The sequence below is a fragment of the Scyliorhinus torazame genome, chromosome 19 (genome assembly GCF_047496885.1).
Source record: "Scyliorhinus torazame isolate Kashiwa2021f chromosome 19, sScyTor2.1, whole genome shotgun sequence".
In the NCBI taxonomy this organism is placed as follows: Eukaryota; Metazoa; Chordata; class Chondrichthyes; order Carcharhiniformes; family Scyliorhinidae; genus Scyliorhinus; species Scyliorhinus torazame.
In genome coordinates, this window is record NC_092725.1 from 77,530,662 (window position 1) to 77,552,320 (window position 21,659).

The 21,659-nt window shown below is 50.2% G+C and overlaps 1 protein-coding gene across 1 annotated transcript in view; it reads left to right on the plus strand.

Moving 5' to 3' along the window:
* LOC140396240 (structural maintenance of chromosomes protein 1B-like) overlaps positions 1-21,659 on the plus strand; it is a 367,818-nt gene that overhangs the window by 241,445 nt on the left and 104,714 nt on the right. The window contains exon 18 of the mRNA XM_072484572.1: positions 21,277-21,424. Coding sequence (XP_072340673.1) covers positions 21,277-21,424 — 148 coding nt within the window. The remainder of the gene's footprint in view (positions 1-21,276; positions 21,425-21,659) is intronic.

A 21,659-nucleotide genomic window follows, 5' to 3' on the forward strand; every position in this document is an offset into this window, starting at 1 on the left:
CCCCCCCCTTGTCGACTAGCCTTCTCCTTTTTCAGTCCAGCTCCTCACCCGGTTCCCACGTAGCCGTATCTCCCCCCAACGGCGCCCTCCCGCCCCGACCACCCCACCCCATACCGCTAGATCCCTCACTAGCGTAATTGCACCCCCCATGTTGCTCCCAGAAGTCAGCAAACTCTGGCCGACCTCGGCTTCCCCCCGTGACCTCGGCTCCCACTGTGCGAGGCCCCCTCCTTCCTGCTTCCCTGTTCCCGCCATGATTACCATAGCGTGGGAACAAAGCCATTTGGCGCTTCCCATTTGGCCCCGCCCCCAATGGCCGGCACCCCCAGCTCCTCATCCTCCCTTCCCCCCTCCCCCACGACATGGGGAAGAGAGAAAAGTTACAGGGTCGCAGGATTAACAACTTGGGAAATCATCTCTTCCCACTTTTCCCCCTCTTCACCCCACATATTCGCCCCAACACTTTGTCCCAAACGTTCTTTTTCTAGCCCGCTTATTCCATTTTCTCCTCGACAATAAATGTCCACGCCTCTTCTGCCGTTTCAAAGTAGTGGTGTTTCCCTTGATGTGTGACCCACAGTCTTGCCGGCTGCAGCATTCCAAATTTAACCTTCCTTTTGTGCAGCACAGCCTTGGCCCGATTAAAGCTTGCCCTCCTTCTCGCCACCTCCGTACTCCAACCCTGATATACGCGGAGCACCGTGTTCTCCCACCTACTGCTCCGAGTTTTCTTTGCCCATCTGAGGACCATCTCTCTGTCCTTATATCGGAGAAATCTCACCACTATGGCTCGAGGAATTTCTCCAGCCCTCGGTCTTCGCGCCATAACTCGATAGGCCCCCTCCACCTCCAACGGGCCCGTCGGGGCCTCCGATCCCATTAACGAGTGCAGCATCGTGCTCACATATGCCCCGACGTCCGCCCCTTCTGCACCTTCGGGAAGACCAAGAATCCTTAAATTCTTCCTCCTCGCATTATTCTCCAGCACCTCCAGCCTTTCCACACACCTTTTGTGTTGTGCTTCATGCATCTCTGTCTTCACCACCAGGCCCTGTATGTCGTCCTCATTCTCAGCAGTCTTTGCCTTCACGACCCGAAGCTCCTGCTCCTGGGTCTTTTGCTCCTCCTTTCGCCCTTCAATCGCCTGTAATATCGGGGCCAACAGCTCCTTCTTCATCTCCTTTTTAAGTTCTTCCACGCAACGCCGCAGGAACTCTTGTTGGTCAGGGCCCCATATTAAACTGCCTCCTTCCGACGCCATCGGGAGCTGCCGAAACGTGCGACCTAGCTGGTCATCGCCGCACCCGGAAGTCACCGCCCGCCACACTTGACCAACGGGGGCCATCATCTGCTACACCGGCCGAGATGTACGAACGAAATGGACAGCAGCCATCCGGCCACTTTCCTCTCCTTTTTCCATCCGTGTCCAGGGGGGATTCCCTTCTGGTTTACCGCACAGTGTTTTTAGCCGTTAAAATTGCCGTTGGGGCTCCTATTAAGAGCCCAAAAGTCCTTTCCACCGGGAGCTGCCGAAACGTGCGACTTAGCTGGTCATCGCCGCACCCGGAAGTCTCATCCTTTCAATTTTAAACAAACAACCTCCAATTACAAGGAAAGGATGATGATTGCTTTCGGCACTGTGGAAAAAAATAGATGCTTTCCAAAAGTAATTGAAAGTTTGGCAAGTGCGAGTACAAAACTAAAGCTACTACATGTTCCCCACACTGCTGCAGCACATCGAACCGTGTTAGTAAGGAAACTGTCAATAGACTGATGAGCCTTATTCAGTTGCATCTGGCTGAGTTGATTAACAGTTTTTGTCATTACTTTCCAGAGGAGAAGTTTCAGATTTTGAAAGAGAAGAGGTGGGTGAAACTTCCCTTTGAGTTTGAGATCCCAGAGCCAGTTATTAACTTACAGCTGACTCCAAATGAAGAGACTGAGTTGCTGCACCTGACCTGTGACAGCACATTAAAACCATGCCACAAGTCCATGAGGTAGTCTGCATTCTGGAGTAGTATCTTCCAGGAATATCTAGTGCTCAGTAAAACTAGCATGCTGTAGCTACTGCCTTTCACGACAACATGTGCAAGAGTGGAATTTCCGTTCTCATAAAGGTGAAGACGGCACAAAGGGACCGGCTGAACTCTGAGCCTGAAATGTGCATTGCCATCTCATTCTGTGAACCTGATTGGAGTGAGATTGTGATGACCAAGCAGGCTCACCTGTCACATTAAAGGTAAGCGAACATGCTGTGGGTCGTGAAGGTTGACTGGTGTGGGTTCCGGAGGTCGGCCGTTTGGCAAGAGTAGGTCCCAGAGGAAAAAAAGTTTGAAAAAACACTGCTAGATTTACATGAAGATACTCAACATTTAGAATCCGACACCTGTCCAGCCTGGCTGCTTAATTGATGGTCAATTTGCAGTCCCCATAAATGTGAACTATTCTTTCCAATTTTAATACATAAAATGGGGGAAACCCATTCAGAAAATTGCATTGGTTTCACGACTCTCAATTCTTCCAAACATTTATGCTCTGCCTCGCCCTTTTTCTTGTAAGGCGTACGGCACTGGGCGAACTCTTATGACATTTTGGGGTAGCTAAATTTATGTTGACACCTGTCATGTGCGAGTACCTTTAAGAAATGGGGGTTTATAAAATAGCTGTAGTGGATGTACCTTTAAGAAATGGGTGTTTATCAGTAATGTCAGTGTGGGTGGAGCTGGGCTGTCTTCTTTTACTTTCGCTTTGGACTTGCAGCTACCGGGTGTGTTTAGTTTTGTTTTGCAGATTGGAAGTTGCATCCAGCAAAACCAGGTGTAATTCTGATTTTCTGCATGAAAGAAATGTCTTCAAATCACTTGCTAGTTTAAAAGTGATAACTGCTCTCAGTAATGAATTTAAACCTGATCTGTGTGTTAAAAAGGGTATTTTGTCTTATGGATGTTAATAAGGAAAGATTAAGGTTTACTTATAGAATATTGTATCTGTGGGGAGGATTGGTGTTGATAGTTGTTAAGATGTTTACTGTGGGTTTATAAAGTGTTAACTGGTTTCATAAATAAACATTGTTTTAATTTAAAAGTACTGTAGAGTTCTATTGCATCACACCTGCAGAGTGGGCCCGTGTGCTTCCCATAACCACAATCTATTAAAAGTTGTGGGTCAGGTAAACTCCATGAATCACTTTGGGCTTCTCTAAACCCTGGCCCATAACAAATCCCAAATTCTGCTTTATTCATTTTGAAAGATCTCAGGGTTTTTTTAAACTTCTTGTAAACTAACATCAGCTATATTGAAGATCTTTAGCCAATTCAGTTCTATTGGAGGCGAGCAATCTCGTCCCATGAGACTCGGCCCCTAGTGCGACGACAATCGGTAGTTGAGCAGACTGATGCTGATAAGTCAGCGGCGCAGATCTAGTTCCCAAAATGTTTAGGATTTTCCCCGTATATGTAGCCAATTTAGCTGTTGTATTACTTAATTTTAAGTGTTAAACTCTGCCTTGAAAATATTCAAATGTCTGCTGCTCTACGATGGTCACAGAAGCACTGGTATCCACTTCCATGCTTGCTATTATGGTAGGAGCCGATTTACTCATCTTGGCATTATTCGATTGATATATCCCAGATTCCTCTTCTGAATCATGTCCTAGATTATGCACTGGAGTCCAGGTTTTTTATTTGTTCAAACCGGTTGTATTCCGTTTGGCTCGGCACTTAATTCAGATGTGGCCTCTCCAATTGCAACCAAAGCAGATAGAATCCAGGAATTTGCATCTTTGCTGGGATGATCCGACCTAAAGCATTCATCAGAATTTCTGGGTTGTTGATTCTGTTTTTTTCCTTTGTTCCCAGCCTTGTTTGGTGAGTTTCTGCTCTATCTCTTCTGAGCACTCAACTCTCCTACTTGCAACAGTTTTGCACCACAGCCGATCCACCTTTGCATGCACTGTAACTCAAGACCGCCTTTCTCCACATCCTGAGCTATTTCCATGGCTTTCTCTAGGGAAATAATTATTTTCTCCTAGAAGCTTTTTCTGTAAGTTTATGTTATTCACGCCTCTAACTAAGCTGCCTCACAGCATATCACTCTGATGATCCAAATTCAAATAGCTCCACCAATTTTCGGAGTCTTACCATGTATGTCGCAATCGTTTCAACTGGATCCCTTAAGCAGAATTAAATTTAAAACACTGCATGATAGGCGGTCTGGGGTTTAAATTATACTTTATCAATTTTACAAGGTGGCCAAAAGACTAGCTGGCGTTTCTGGGGATGTTAAATTTCTAATGAAATTGTACGTTTGGGGGCCACATACACTAGGCAGAATTATTTTTTGCACATTTTCTCCTGTAATTTCATCAGCGGTGAAGAAATAGTGACGTTTTTCAATATACTGAACCCAGTGTTCAGTCTCTGGGTCAAAAGGATCAATTTTCCCAAAAAGGGACTTTATTTTTACCTTTCTGCAGAGACTTGTGCAGTCCCGATTTCCCTTGTTGCCAAATGTAATAGCTGCAAGGCTCAATAACTACTCAGCAGGTACAAGTTAACATATTTGTTTATTGAAGTTCAACTATATACAAAGGACAAAGAATGCCACCCTACTTGACTCCTGGGAGTTTACTGGCCAGCGCTTAACTGCCACTCCACAAGTTTGGACTCTCGCTCCGTGAGTCAACCGATAAATTGCCACTCTGAGAGTTTAGCCGTGCTCCGTGAGTCAACCGCTAACTCACGCACTACACTGCAGCTGCCGCTCCACGAGTTCAGCCACACTTATAATAATGATTAATTCAATCAGGTTGGTGGTTGCAGCTTGCTTCTGTCACTGTGCGCTATCTAACAGAAAAGTTTATAAGTGTGATAGTGAGCGGGAGCTGCTGGGCGTTTCCCGCCAGCCAACCCGGTGAGACCATCACCGGTATCTAACGTTAGTTAGGACACTTAATGATGCCCCCAAGACTTCACGCCAGAACTGGCTTTCCCACCAGCTGATTCACCTGGAACGCACTCGGCAGCTCCCCACTAATGAAGGGGAGCAGCTCTTAAAGTGATCTTGCAGAGCAAATCCCAGACAGCACGCAGCCATACCACTGCACAGACCAGCCCCATGCTTCGGTGATGCTGACCTGGCCCAACTGCTGGACGCGGTGGAGTCCAGACGAGATACCATGTTCCCCCCGAGGGGGTCGGAGGGTCATCCTCAGAGCAGCCACTGCTGCCTGGGAGGCAGTGGCAGCTGGGGGAGTATAACCAGGACTGGGACCTAGTATCACAAGAAGCTCAACGACCTCCACCAGGCCACACAGGTGAGTTGGCATTGGACCCTGCTACCCCGCCCCCCCCCCAGCTCCTCCCATCTCCCTATGTTTCCCAAGGTGTACAGGTGTTGATGGTCGTTCGAAGAGATGTCAGACAGCATGTGCCACAGAAGGCTCAGCCTCAACAAGTAACAGTGCGGCATCTACGCCATGTCCTTGCAGACTTGGCACCAGATGGAGGAGGAGGATACCCGCTCCTGGTGGCCGTCAAGGTCAACGCAGCCCTGAACCTTTACGTCTCAAGTTCATTCTGAGGCTCGAGCGGGGACGTGTGGCATATCTCAACTAACAGCCCACAAATGCAACCATGAAGTCATGGATTCTCTGTTTGCCTGATGGGCGGCTGAGTTCTGGGTGTGCGGCGGGCCCCGACACATGGGCTGCCACTTTGAGCCTCTAATCGATGCTGCTGCCAGCATCTGGCTGCCTGGACTGCCGCTTCGAGGGCAGCTGCTTGCGGACAATCAGTTATGGCTTCCACCCCAGTATTCTCTAATCCCCCAAGCCTCCCCCACCCTGACATTCGCTGTCACCTTTCAGGGGCCATCCAGTGAGCTGCTTGTGCTGGGGAACCTTGCCGTACATGCGCACACACCCAGAACAGGAGTCCCCCACCCGCTCCATACACCCACCGTCTGGTCACAGGGGTACATCCAGTGCTGCAGCCCAGCTCTTGGGTGTTTGATTGTTGGCTGCTGCCCCTGAAGTGTTGAAGCTTCCAATGTTCAGGTAAAGTGTCCAGGCCTCATAGTCTGATTGGGATGCCAGGCAGTCACACCCGCCTGTGACATGGTGCGTCTCCCCACGGAAATCCACTTGAGAATATTTTGTTTATTAAACGGTGGGAATTCACTTAAGAGCTGTGAAGTGCTCACATTACTAACATTGGCAATTCCCTTTTAGCGATAGCCTTCAGCTGTGCGGCCAAAGGCCGTTAGACAGGGGGTCCTTGCAGATTGGCCTTTATTGGTAGTTGTTGGTTTCTTGCCACGCCGCAGCTGGATCTAGATTTCACCAACAGGAACGGGCTGGTTAGATTGGAAACAGATTGGCATCTGGCCCAGTTCCTGATTTTGGACTCTCCCACGATCTAACTGGCTTGCACCCAGCGCGCCCGGCCGTTAGATTGTGCCCAATATTTTCTGAGTTAGGGTCCAATATTCAAAACAAGTATACTGTTTTGGATGCTGTTGGGGGGAATGACCGACTGGGGGAAGGCCCTAGCAGCCAGGTCTCTGGCACTGAGTCTGGCTCTGTGGCTCAGAAGGGAAGGGGGGAGAATAGAAAAGCAATAGTGATAGGAGACTCAATGGTTAAGGGAATAGATCGGAGATTCTGTGGTCGCGAAAGAGACTCCCGGAAGGTATGTTATCACCTGGGTGCCAGGGCCAGGGATGTCTTGGATCGAGTCTACAGGATTCTTCGGGGGGAGGGGGAGCAACCAGAAGTTGTGGTGCACATAGGCACCAACGACATAGCTAAGAAAAGGGATGAGGATCTAAAAAGTGATTTTAGGGAGTTAGGTTGGAAGCTAAAGAGCAGGACAAGCAGAGTAATGATCTCAGGATTGCTACCGGTGCCAAGTGCAAGTGAGGCAAGGAACAGAGAGCGAGTGCAGCTGAACACGTGGCTACAGGGCTGGTGCAGGAGTGAAGGCTTCAGATATATGGATCATTGGGATATCTTCTTGGGAAGGTGGGACCTGTACATGAAGGACGGATTGCACCTAAAATGGAGGGGCACCAATATCCTGGGTGGGAGGTTTGCTAGAGCTCTTCGGGAGGGTTTAAACTAGTTTGGCAGGGGAATGGGAACCAGAGCTATGGATAGGGTAGCTGTTGAACAGGCAGAAATAGTATACAGCAAGTCTGTGAGGAAGGATAGACAGTTGATAGGCCAAAGTTGCACTCAGTGGAATGGGTTAAAGTGTGTCTGTTTCAATGCAAGGAGTGTCAGGAATAAGGGAGATAACTTAGAGCATGGATCAGTACTTGGAACTACGATGCTGTGGCCATTACGGAGACCTGGATTTCACAGGGGCAGGAATGGTTGTTAGATGTTTCGGGGTTTAGATGTTTTCAGAAGAATAGGGAGGGAGGAAAAAGAGGAGGGGGGAGTGGCACTGTTAATTAGGGAGTGCACCACAGCTGCAGAAAAGGAGGTAGTTGAGGGTTTGTCTACTGAGTCAGTATGGGTGGAAGTCAGAAACAAGAAAGGAGCGGTCACTTTATTGGGAGTTTTCTATAGACCCCCCAATAGCAGCAGAGAGATAGAGGAGCAGATTGGGCGGCAGATCTTGGAAAAGTGCAGAAGTAACAGAGTTGTTGTCATGGGTGACTTCAATTTCCCTAATATTGACTGGAACCTCCTTAGTGCTGTTGCTAACTTGCTGTTGTCGCTTAATTTGGCTGTGTTTAAATACGTTTGCTCAAGAGTCGCCAGGTATCTTTCGACACTGCCACAAGGTTCTAAACCGAATACTGATCAAAGACTCGATACACAAGTTAGTAAGTTCAAAAGCGATGTTCATTTATTTACACACAGTCAAATCTACTCATGCATAAAACTCTACAACCTAAACTATCACTATTACTAAAAGCCTATACCTAGCTTCGGGTGCCCACTCAGTCATGAGGAACAATGACCGTTGCTCGGTTCTGAGGCTGCTGGGTCGAGCTGTTTACAGGATAGCAACTAGGAGCGTCTATCTCGTAGCGTGCGTTGACTTGAAACTTACTTGGTCTGGTGTAGCTTTGGCGGGTCTCTACTTGCTGAGAGCCAAGGCCAAGAGAGCGATCCTCTCTTGGGGAGTCCTTTTTATACCCCAAAAGGGCTTGGCGCGCTTTTGGGCGGGCCTTGAACTTGGCCCCAATTAATTGGGCCGTTTCCCAGTTAACCTTATCGATTTTCCTCCAATCTAGGGGTGGGTTCCTGGTTGCTGGGCGTGTCCTAGGTGGCCGTTGGTCTGCGTTGTTTTAGTCTCCTCTGGCACCGGGATGTCTGGCTTAGCATTGTTTGCCTAAATGTTGCCTTTTGTTCCCGGGGATGGCTCATTAGTATGTAGGTGGTTTAGCAGTACCGGTCCTGTCTGAGAGCTAAGGCTCTAATTAACAGACAGACCTTGCACCTGCATGCTTTTTCGGTATTGTCCAATTTTCCCTGCATTCTTTGCAAGTGTCCATTTTGTAATCGGGACGTGGCCATCCAGATGGCTACAGTGCAAATGGTTTGGATGGAGCAGATTTTGTCAGGTGTGTACAGGAAGGATTCCTGACTCAATATGTAGATAGGCCGACTAGTGGGGAGACTATATTGGACTTGGTGCTCGGCAATGAACCAGGCCAGGTGTCAGATGTCTCAGTGGGAGAGCATTTTGGTGACAGTGACCACAACTCCTTGACATTTACCTTAGTCATGGAGAGGGACAGGAACACACAGTATGGGAAGGTATTTAATTGGGGAAGGGGAAATTATACTGCTATTAGACAGGAGCTGAGGAGCAGAAAGTGGGAACAATTGTTCTTTGGGGAAATGCACAACAGTAATGTGGGGTTGTTTAAGGAGCACTTGCTGCGAGTGCTGAATTGTTTTGTCCCACTGAGACGAGGAAGGAATGGTAAGGTGAAGGAGCCTTGGATGACAAGAGAAGTGGAGCTTCTAGTCAAGAGGAAGAAGGAAGCTTACGTAAGGTTGAGGAAGCAAGGATCTGACTCAGCTCTAGAGGGTTACAAGGTAGCCAGGAAGGAACTCAAAAATGGACTGAAGAGAGCTAGAAGGGGGCATGAAAAAGCCCTGGCGGGAAGGATTAGGGAAAACCCCAAGGCGTTCTACACTTACGTGAAAAATATGAGGATAATCAGAGTGAGAGTAGGGCCAATCAGGGATAGTGGAGGGAACTTGTGCCTAGAGTCTGAAGAGATGGGGGAGGCCCTAAATTAATACTTTGCTTCAATATTCACTGGAGAGAGGGACCTTGCTGCTCATGAGAACAGTGTGAATCAGGTTAATCGACTTGATATTAAGAAGGAGGATGTGCTGGAAATTTTGAAAAGCATTAGGATAGATAAGTCCCCTGGGCCAGACGGGATATACCCAAGGTTACTACGGGAAGCGAGGGGGGAGATTGCTGCACCGTTGGCGATGATCTTTGTGTCCTCACTCTCCACTGGAGTAGTACCGGATGATTGGAGGGAGGCGAATGTTGTTCCCCTATTCAAGAAAGGGACTAGGGAAATCCCTGGGAATTACAGACCCATCAGTATTATATCTGTGGTGAGCAAAATATTGGAACGGATTCTGCGAGATAGGATTTCTGATTAATTAGAAAAACATAATTTGATTAAAGATAACCAGCATGGCTTTGTGAGGGGCAGATGATGCCTCACAAGCCTCATTGAATTCTTTGAGGATGTGACGAGACACATTGATGAAGGTCGGGCATTGGATGTGGTGTATATGGATTTCAGTAAGGCATTTGATAAAGTTCCCCATGGTAGGCTCATTCAGAAAGTTAGGGGGCATGGGATACAGGGAAATTTAGCTGTCTGGATACAGAATCGGCTGGCCGAAAGAAGACAGCGAGTGGTAGTGGATGGAAAGTATTCCGCCTGGAGGTCGGTGACCAGTGGTGTCCCGCAAGGATCTGTTCTGGGACCTCTGCTCTTTGTGGTTTTTATAAATGACTTGGATGAGGAAGTGGAAGGGTGGGTTACTAAGTTTGCTGATGACACGAAAGTTGGTGGAGTTGTAGATAGTGTTGAGGGTTGTTGCAGGTTACAACAGGACATTGACAGGATGCAGAGCTGGGCTGAGAAGTGGCAGATGGAGTTCAACCTTGATAAATGTGAAGTGATTCATCTTGGAATGTCGAATTTGAATGCTGAATGCAGGATTAAAGGCAGGGAGCGGGATTCTCCCAGCCTTGGGCCGCGCCGGAGAATCCCCGTGAACGGGCCACGCCGGCACGCGACTCTACGCAGAGTGGAGAATTGGCGCTGGCGTATTTGGCACGGCGCTGGTTGCAGGCTGCTCTACGTGGCCAGCCCGCCGATTCTCCAGCCTGGATGGGCCGAGCAGCCGTAAGAAAAGAGCCGAGTCCCGCCGACGTCGTTCTAACCTGCTCTGGGCCGGCGGGACCTTGTCGTGGAAGGGTCGGGTGGCGGCCTGTGGGGGAGGCCTCCGATGTGGCTTGGCCCGCAATCGGGGCCCACCGATCGGCGGGCCGGCCTCTGTGGCTGGGGGCCTCCTTTCCTACGTGCCGGCCCCTGTAGTCCTGCGCCATGTTGCGTCGGGGCCGGCGCATTGAAGGAGGCCACTGCGCATGGGCGCGTTGGCGCCAGCGTCACTGCGCATGTCCTCGTTGGCATCGGCGCAACTGCGCATGCGCAGATCCCACGGCGCACAGTTCGCGCCGGGATCGGTAGCTGGAGCGGCGCAAACCGCTCCAGCGCCGTGCTGGCCCCTTGTAGGGGCCAGAATTAGTACTGGGAGCGGCCTGTTCACACCGTCGTAAAACACGACGGCGTGGACACTCTGCCGCGGGATTGGAGAATTCCACCCAGGATTCTTGGAAGTGTGGAGGAACAGAGGGATCTTGGGGTCCATGTACATAGATCCCTCAAAGTTGCCACCCAGGTTGATAGGGTTGTTAAGAAGGCGTATGGGACACTTCCGAGTGCGGCGATGACCAGCTGAGTCGCACGTTTCGGCAGCTCCCCGTGGAACGGACTTTTGGGCTCTTAATAAGAGCCCCAACGGCAATTTTAACGGCTAAAAGTACTGTGCGGTGAACCAGAAGGGAATCCCCCTGGATACGGATGAAAAAAGGAGAGGAAGGTGGCCGGATTGCGGTGGATCCTTTAGAGCAGCGGCAAGGAAGGCAAGCAAAAACCAAGATGGCGTTGGAAGGTGGCAGTTTAATATGGGGCCCTGAACAACACGAGTTTTTGAAACGCTGCGTGGAAGAACTCAAAAAGGAAATGAAGAAGGAGCTGTTGGCCCCGATATTACAGGCGATCGAAGGGCTAAAGGAGGAGCAAAAGACCCAGGAGCGGGAGCTTCGGGTCGTGAAGGCAAAGGCTGCCGAGAATGAGGACGACATACAGGGCCTGGTAGTGAAGACGGAGATGCACGAGGCACACCATAAATGATGTGTGGAAAGGCTGGAGGCGCTGGAGAACAACGCGAGGAGGAACAACCTAAGGATTCTTGGTCTTCCTGAAGGTGCGGAGGGAGCGGACGTCGGGGCATATGTGAGCACGATGCTGCACTCGTTAATGGGAGCGGAGGCCCCGGCGGGTCCGCTGGAGGTGGAGGGAGCATACCGAGTGATGGCGCGAGGACCGAGAGCAGGAGAAATTCCTAGAGCCATAGTGGTGAGATTCCTCCGTTTTAAGGACAAAGAGATGGTCCTTAGATGGGCAAAGAAAACTCGGAGCAGTAAGTGGGAGAACGCGGTGATCCGCGTATACCAAGACTGGAGTGCGGAGGTGGCGAGAAGGAGGGCGAGCTTTAATCGGGCCAAGGCGGTGCTTCACAAAATGAAGATAAAATTCGGAATGCTGCAACCGGCAAGACTGTGGGTCACATATCAAGGGAGGCACCACTACTTTGAGACGGCGGATGAGGCGTGGACTTTTATCGTGGAATTAAAATTGGAATGAGCGGGTTATTAAAAAAAGAACGTTTGAAACAAAGTGGTGGGGCGAGTATGGGGGGCGAAGAGGGAGGTAAAAAGGGGGGAAAGAGGAGTTTATGTTATTAATCCTGCGATGTGGTAACTTTTCTCTCTTCCACAGGAGGTGGTGGGGGGAGGAAAGGAGGTGGAAGAGATGGGGCGTTGGCCATTGGGGGCGGGGCCAAGGGGGAAGCGCAGGCTCGGTTCCCGCGCTATGATAATCATGGCGGGAATAGGGAAGCAGGAAGGAGGGGGCGTCGCACGGTGCGAGCCGAGGTCACGGGGGGAAGCCGAGGTCGGCCAGAGTTTGCTGACTTCTGGGAGCAACATGGGGGGTGTAACTACGCTAGTGGGGGATCTAGCGGGGGGGTGGGAGGTGGGAATTATTGGGCTGCTGCTGCTGGGGATGCGGGGGAGCTGGTATGGGGTGGGATGGCCGGGGGGGCACTGCCTGGGGGGGACACAGCTGAGTGGGAACCGGGTGAGGAGCTGGAAAAAGGGGATGGCTAATCGACAAGGGGGGAGGGGGGGGTAAAAAGCCCCCCAACCCGGCTGATCACGTGGAACGTGAGAGGGCTGAACGGGCCGATAAAGAGGGCACGGGTACTCGCACACCTTAAGAAACTTAAGGCAGACGTGGTTATGTTACAGGAAACGCACTTGAAACTGATAGACCAGGTGAGACTACGCAAAGGATGGGTGGGGCAGGTGTTCCATTCAGGGCTAGATGCGAAAAACAGGGGGGTGGCTATATTAGTGGGGAAGCGGGTAATGTTTGAGGCAAAGACTATAGTGGCGGATAGCGAGGGCAGATACGTGATGGTGAGTGGCAAACTACAGGGGGAGACGGTGGTTTTGGTAAACGTATATGCCCCGAACTGGGATGATGCCAATTTTATGAGGCGTATGCTAGGACGCATCCCGGACCTAGAGGTGGGAAAGTTGGTAATGGGGGAGATTTCAATACGGTGTTGGAACCAGGGTTGGACAGGTCGAGGTCCAGGACTGGAAGGAGGCCGGCAGCAGCCAAGGTGCTTAAAGATTTTATGGAGCAGATGGGAGGAGTAGACCCGTGGAGATTTAGCAGACCTAGGAGTAAGGAGTTTTCGTTTTTCTCCTATGTCCACAAAGTCTATTCACGAATAGACTTTTTTGTTTTGGGAAGGGCGTTGATCCCGAAGGTGAGGGGAACGGAGTATACGGCTATAGCCATTTCGGATCACGCTCCACATTGGGTGGACTTGGAGATAGTGGAGGAAACAGAAGGGCGCCCACCCTGGAGAATGGACATGGGACTAATGGCAGAAGAGGGGGTGTGTCTAAGGCTGAGGGGATGCATTGAAAAGTACTTGGAACTCAATGATAATGGGGAGGACTTCCGGGTGCGGCGATGACCAGCTGAGTCGCACGTTTCGGCAGCTCCCGGTGAAACGGACTTTTGGGCTCTTGATAGGAGCCCTAACGGCAATTTTGACGGCTAAAAACACTGTGCGGTAAACCAGAAGGGAATCCCCCCTGGATACGGATGGAAAAAGGAGGAGAAAGTGGCCGGATTGCAGTGGATCCTTTAGAACAGCGGCAAGGAAGGCAAGCAAAAACCAAGATGGCGTCGGAAGGTGGCAGTTTAACATGGGGCCCTGAACAACAAGAGTTCTTGAAATGCTGTGTGGAAGAGCTCAAAAAGGAAATGAAGAAAGAGCTGTTGGCCCCGATACTACAGGCGATCGAAGGGCTAAAGGAGGAACAAAAGACCCAGGAGCGGGAGCTTCGGGTCGTGAAGGCAAAGGCAGCCGAGAATGAGGACGACATACAGGGCCTGGTGGTGAAGACGGAGATGCATGAGGCACATCAGAAACGATGTGTGGAAAGGTTGGAGGCACTGGAGAACAACGCAAGGATGAACAACCTGAGGATTCTTGGTCTTCCTGAAGGTGCGGAGGGAGCGGACGTCGGGGCATATGTGAGCACGATGCTGTACTCGTTAATGGGAGCGGAGGCCCCGGCGTGTCCGTTGGAGGTGGAGGGAGCATACCGAGTGATGGCACGAGGACCGAGAGCAGGAGACATTCCCAGAGCCATAGTGGTGAGATTCCTCCGTTTTAAGAATAGAGAAATGGTCCTTATATGGGCAAAGAAAACTCGGAGCAGTAAATGGGAGAACGCGGTGATCCGCGTTTATCAAGACTGGAGTGCGGAGGTGGCGAGAAGGAGGGCGAGCTTTAATCGGGCCAAGGCGGTGCTTCATAAAAAGAAGATAAAATTTGGAATGCTGCAACCGGCAAGACTGTGGGTCACATATCGAGGGAGGCACCACTACTTTGAGACAGCGGATGAAGCGTGGACTTTTATTGTGGAAGAAAAACTGGAATGAACGGGTTATTAAAAAGAACGTTTGAACAAAGTGGTGGGGCGAATGTGGGGGGCGAAGAGGGGGGTTAAAAAGGGGGGAAAGAGGTGTTTTATGTACTAATCCTGCGATGTGGTAACTTTTCTCTCTTCCACAGGTGGTGATGGGGGGAGGAGGGGAGGTGGAGGAGATGGGGCGTTGGCCATTGGGGGCGGGGCCAAGGGAGAAGCGCGGGCTTGGTTCCCGCGCTATGATAATCATGGCGGGAATAGAGAAGCAGGAAGGAGGGGGCGTCGCACGGTGCGAGCCGAGGTCACGGGGGGAAGCCGAGGTCGGCCAGAGTTTGCTGACTTCTGGGAGCAACATGGGGGGAGTAATTACGCTAGCGGGGGATCTAGCTGGGGGGGTGGGAGGGGGGAATTACTGGGTTGCTGCTGCTGGGGAGAGTGGGGAGCTGGTATGGGAGGGGGTGGGCGGGGGGGCACCGCCTGGGGGAGATACAGCTGCGTGGGAACCGGGTGAGGAGCTGGAAAAAGGGGGGTGGCTAATCGACAAGGGGGGCGGGGTAGGAAGCCCCCCAACCCGGCTGATCACGTGGAACGTGAGAGGGCTGAACGGGCCGATAAAAGAGGGCACGGGTACTCGCACACCTTAAGAAACTTAAGGCAGATGTGGTCATGTTACAGGAAACGCACCTGAAACTGATAGACCAGGTTAGGCTACGCAAAGGATGGGTGGGGCAGGTGTTCCATTCGGGGCTAGATGCGAAAAACAGTGGGGTGGCTATATTAGTGGGGAAGCGGGTAATGTTCGAGGCAAATACTATAGTGGCGGATAACGGGGGCAGATACGTGATGGTGAGTGGCAAACTACAGGGGGAGACGGTCGTTTTGGTAAACGTATATGCCCCGAACTGGGATGATGCCAATTTTATGAGGCGGATGCTAGGACGCATTCCGGACCTAGAGATGGGAAAGCTGATAATGGGGGGAGATTTTAATACGGTGTTGGAACCAGGGCTGGATAGGTCGAAGTCCAGGACTGGAAGGAGGCCGGCAGCAGCCAAGGTACTTAAAGATTTTATGGAGCAGATGGGAGGTGTAGACCCGTGGAGATTTAGCAGACCGAGGAGTAAGGAGTTCTCGTTTTTCTCCTATGTCCATAAAGTCTACTCGCGAATAGACTTTTTTGTGCTGGGAAGGGCGTTGATCCCGAAGTTGAGGGGAACGGAGCATACGGCTATCGCCATTTCGGATCAAGCTCCACACTGGGTAGACTTGGAGATAGGGGAGGAAACAGGAGGGCGCCCACCCTGGAGAATGGACATGGGACTAATGGCAGATGAGGGGGTATGTCTAAGGGTGAGTGGGTGCATTGAAAAGTACTTGGAACTCAATGATAATGGGGAGGTCCAGGTGGGAGTGGTCTGGGAGGCGCTGAAGGCGGTGGTTAGAGGGGAGCTGATATCAATAAGGGCACATAAAGGGAAGCAGGAGAGTAAGGAAAGGGAGCGGTTGCTGCAAGAACTTTTGAGGGTGGACAGACAATATGCGGAAGCACCGGAGGAGGGACTGTACAGGGAAAGGCAAAGGCTACATGTAGAATTTGACCTGCTGACTACGGGCACTGCAGAGGCACAATGGAGGAAGGCACAGGTTGTACAGTACGAATATGGGGAGAAGGCGAGCAGGTTGCTGGCCCACCAATTGAGGAAAAGGGGAGCAGCGAGGGAAATAGGGGGAGTGAGGGATGAGGAAGGAGCGGGGAGCGGAGAGAGTGAATGGAGTGTTCAAGGCATTTTATAAAAAATTATATGAAGCTCAACCCCCGGATGGGAGGGAGAGAATGATGGGCTTTTTGGGTCGGCTGGAATTTCCCAAGGTGGAAGAGCAGGAAAGGGTGGGACTGGGAGCACAGATTGAAATAGAGGAAGTAGTGAAAGGAATTAGGAGCATGCAGGCGGGGAAGGCTCCGGGACCGGATGGATTCCCAGTTGGATTTTACAGGAAAAATGTGGACTTGCTTGCCCCGCTACTGATGAGGACCTTTAATGAGGCAAAGGAAAGGGGACAGCTGCCCCCGACTATGTCTGAGGGAACGATATCGCTTCTCCTAAAGAAGGAAAAGGACCCGCTGCAATGCGGGTCCTATAGACCTATTTCCCTCCTAAATGTAGACGCTAAGGTTCTGGCCAAGGTAATGGCAATGAGGATAGAGGATTGTGTCCCGAGGGTGGTCCATGAGGACCAAACTGGGTTTGTGAAGGGGAGACAGCTGAATACGAATATACGGAGGCTGCTAGGGGTAATGATGATGCCCCCACCAGAGGGGGAAGTGGAGATAATGGTGGCGATGGATGCCGAGAAAGCATTTGATAGAGTGGAGTGGGATTATTTGTGGGAGGTGCTGAGGAGATTTGGTTTTGGAGATGAGTATGTTGGATGGGTGCAGCTGTTGTATAGGGCCCCAGTGGCGAGTGTGGTCAAGAATGGACGGGGATCTGCATACTTTCGGCTCCATAGAGGGACAAGGCAGGGATGCCCTCTGTCCCCATTACTGTTTGCACTGGCGATTGAGCCCCTGGCATTGAGGGGTTCCAAGAAGTGGAGGGGAGTACTTAGAGGAGGAGAAGAACACCGGGTATCTCTGTATGCGGATGATTTGTTGTTATATGTGGCAGACCCGGCGGAGGGGATGCCAGAGATAATGCGGACACTTCGGGAGTTTGGAGAATTCTCAGGATATAAACTGAACATGGGGAAAAGTGAGTTGTTTGTGGTGCATCCAGGGGAGCAGAGCAGAGAAATAGAGGACTTTCCGCTGAGGAAGGTAACAAGGGACTTTCGTTACTTGGGGATCCAGATAGCCAAGAATTGGGGTACATTGCATAGGTTAAATTTAACGCGATTGGTGGAACAAATGGAGGTGGACTTCAAGAGATGGGACATGGTATCCCTGTCACTGGCAGGGAGGGTGCAGGCGGTTAAAATGGTAGTCCTCCCGAGATTCCTCTTTGTGTTTCAGCGCCTCCCGGTGGTGATCACGAAGGCTTTTTTCAAAAGGATCGAAAAGAGTATCATGAGTTTTGTGTGGGCCGGGAAGACCCCGAGAGTGAGGAAGGGATTCTTACAGCGTAGTAGGGATAGGGGGGGGCTGGCACTACCGAGCCTAAGTGAGTACTACTGGGCCGCCAATATCTCAATGGTGAGTAAGTGGATGGGAGAAGAGGAGTGAGCGGCGTGGAAGAGATTGGAGAGGGCGTCCTGTAGGGGGACTAGCCTACAAGCTATGGTGACGCCCCATTGCCGTTCTCACCGAAGAAATACACCACAAGCCCGGTGGTGGTGGCGACTTTGAAAATTTGGGGACAGTGGAGCCGGCATAGGGGAAAGACGGGCGCCTTGGTGGGGTCCCCGATAAGAAATAACCATAGGTTTGCCCCGGGGAGAATGGATGGGGGATTTGGAATATGGCAAAGAGCAGGAGTAACGCAACTGGAAGTTCTGTTTGTGGATGGGAAGTTCGCAAGTCTGGGAGCGCTGACCGAGAAATATGGGTTGCCCCAAGGGAATGCATTCCTGTATATGCAACTGAGGGCTTTTGCGAGGCAGCAGGTGAGGGAATTCCCGCAGCTCCCGACGCATGAGGTGCAGGACAGAGTAATCTCAAAGACATGGGTGGGGGACGGTGAGGTGTCAGATATATATAGGGAAATGAGGGGGAGATTATGGTAGATGAGCTGAAAGGGAAATGGGAAGAAGAGCTGGGGGAGGAGATTGAGGAGGGGCTGTGGGCGGATGCCCTAAGTAGGGTAAACTCATCGTCCTCGTGTGCCAGGCTAAGCCTGATTCAATTTAAGGTGTTACACAGGGCGCATATGACTGGAGCACGGCTCAGTCAATTTTTTGGGGTAGAGGATAGTTGTGCGAGATGCTCGAGAAGCCCAGCGAATCACACCCACATGTTCTGGTCATGTCCGGCACTACAGGGGTTCTGGGTGGGTGTGACAAAGGTGCTTTCGAAAGTAGTGGGGGTCCAGATCGAACCAAGCTGGGGGTTGGCTATATTTGGGGTTGCACAAGAGCCGGGAGTGCAGGAGGCGAGAGAGGCCGATGTTTTGGCCTTTGCGTCCCTAGTAGCCCGGCGCAGGATACTGTTGATGTGGATGGAAGCCAAGCCCCCGGGGGTGGAGACCTGGATAAATGACATGGCAGGGTTTATAAAGCTGGAACGGATTAACTTCGTCCTCAGGGGATCGGCTCAAGGGTTCACCAAGCGGTGGCAACCGTTCGTCGAATACCTCACAGAAAGATAGAGGGAATGGAAAAGAAGAAGGCAGCAGAAGCAGCCCAGAGGGGGGGGGGGGGGGGGGGGGGGGAGGAACCAGAAGGAGTCTCAGGGTTATTAATATATATGTATAATATGTATAGGTCGTTGCTATAAATAATTGTACATTGGACTGTTAAATCATATTTTTGGAGAGTGTTTATCTGAGACAAGGCAGTTGCCATTTAGTTTTAGTTTTTGTTATATATTATTTATTCTTTGTTTATAAAACAGGTCATTGTTATTTATACTGTTATATTATTGTGTAAAGGATACACAATGCACTGTGATGGTTGACCAAAAATTTTCAATAAAAAAGAAGGCGTATGGTGTGTTGGCTTTCATTAACTGGGGGATTGAGTTTAAGAGCCACGAGGTTTTGCTGCAGCTTTATAAATCTCTAGTTAGACCACACTTGAAATATTGTGTCCAGTTCTGGTCGCCTCATTATAGGAAGGATGTGGATGCTTTGGAGCGGGTACAGAGGAGATTTACCAGGATGCTGCCTGGACTGGAGGGCATGTCTTATGAAGAAAGGTTGAGGAAGCTAGGGCTTTTCTCACTGGAGCGAAGAAGGCAGAGAGGTGACTTGACAGAGGTGTACGAGATGATGAGAGGCATGGATAGAGTGGATAGCCAGAGACTTTTCCCCAGGGTGGAAATGGCTGTCATGAGGGGACATAATTTTAAGGTGATTGGAGGAAAATAGGAGAAATGTCAGAGGTAGATTCTTTACACAGAGAGAGGTGGGTGTGTGGAATGCACTGCCAGCAAAGGTAGTGGAGTCAGAGTGATTAGGGACATTTAAGCAACTCTGAGACAGGCACATGGACAGCAGTAAATTGAAGGGGTGTAGGTTAGGTTGATCTTAGATTAGGATAAATGGTCGGCACAACATCGTGGGCTGAAGGGCCTGTACTGTGCTGTACTGTTCTATGTTCTAATATGGCAGGAACTGGAATTGCACTTAGAAACTGCAATCGTTTGCATTAATTTCAGGGGAGTTGCATTTGAAATGAAATGAAAATCGCTTATTGTCACGAGTAGGCTTCAATAAAGTTACTGCGAAAAGCCCCTAGTCGCCACATTCCGGCGCCTGTTCGGGGAGGCTGGTACGGGAATTGAACCGTGCTGCTGGCCTGCCTTGGTCTGCTTTAAAAGCCAGCGATTTAGCCCAGTGAGATAAATTTAAAAAATGAACAGTACTAAGCAGAATCTCTGGGATGCAGTATTTTAATCTTAATTATTTTCTGGTCAGAAAGCTGTGCTGTCATTTTTTGTGATGGGGTCCAGAAAGTGCCTACCCACCTTTCATCGCCAAAATAACTTTTTCATTTATTCTTACATGGGTTCTGAGCATCGCCGGCAAAGGCAGCATTTGTTGCTCATCCCTAATTACCATTGAGAAGATGGTAGTGAGAGAATCTGCTTTTGATGATGAAGCTTTGCATTCAGCAATCTCCCAACAAGACAGTTTTCCTACTTTTACCCAGAAATAATGATTCTGCCACTTTGTATCAATTAATACCCCACTGAAATACAGAAAATTGTTTGGGATGTTAAATGTTTGGAACTATAACAAAGACATCTTTAAAATTGATCTTCCTCTTCTATCTATCCCTGCTTTAAATGGGAGCTTATTCTGAACTGTGCATTCTTTTTGTTTCTGAAAAAAAAATGGTTTGCATTATTTTCAGCAACTTTATTTTAACCACTGAATTTACAGCAACTTATCTTCTTGGATTTTTTGTAGCTTGCTTTTTAGTAAATTTAGCTTACCAATCTTCCCTGAAACAGAAGGAACTGAATTACCTTTAACCAGAGCTCTTGCAAGTTAATTCCCTGACAATTATGTAATAGTATGGTAGAGATTCAATTTTTTTAAATCGCAGCATCTTGTTTTGGAATGCAGTTGAACAAAATGTATTCCCCACTTCAGATTTTGCCTCTTCAAGAAGTCTAACACTGAAACAGATGCAGCACATGGGGTAGAATTCTCCGATCCTGGGGCTAAGTGTCGACGCTGTCGTAAACGCCGGATCATTTTCCGACGGGGTCATCTGGCCTCTAGGAGCAACGATCCTGCGCCGCACAGGGGGCCAGCACGGCACTGGAGCGCTTCACGCGGGTCCGCGCATGTGCGCCACGGCCGGCGCGAGTTCGTGGATGCACGTGGGTTGCCTTCTCTGCGCAGGCCCCCGGGCAACATGGCGGAGCCCTACATAGCCCCCCCCCCCCCCCCCCCCGGGATAAGCCCGCCCGCTGATCGGTAGGCCCCGATCACGGGCCTGGTCACCGTGGAGGCCCTGCCCCCCCAGGGGAGTTGGATCCCCTCCACAGCACCAGGATGGCCCCCGCAGCATGAACGCCGAGGTGCCGCCGGGTAGGACCACATGTGAACGGCGCCGGCGGGACTCGGTCAAACTCGGCCGGCATTCCAACGCAGGGTCGGAGAATCCCGCCCGTGGTATCTCAGATAAACATGAACACCTTTGGCCAATAGCTCTGGGTAGTAAATTTCCCTTTTTGTTTTGACACAAATGTAAAATCAACACTAAGCCAAGATGTAAACAACAAATATAATTGATGTCTTGTGTCCAGGGATCTAGCAAAGCTTCAGAAGGAGTGTGTATCTGTAGAAACTTCAATAGAACAAAAAAGGTTGGAGAGACACAATCTTCTACTCGCCTGCAAAGTCCAAAATGTACAGATTGAACTTCTCCAAGGCAAGCTGGAAGAAATTAGTGAGGTAGACATTACAAGATTTTTTTCCTGTTTACTTTCAGAATATTCTGTGAATGTTTAGTTGTGTGTTTTAACCAGGGAGCCAAATAGTAGCGTGGAGGGAAAGCTCTGGCTTATACCTGTCACTGAGTGCCTGGCAGGGGGAGTTAAACTTATAACTGGCATGTCTTTTGCCAAATCCTTGATAAGTTAATATGTGTAATTGTGTTTTGTCACATTGGTGGCAAATGTGTCACAAG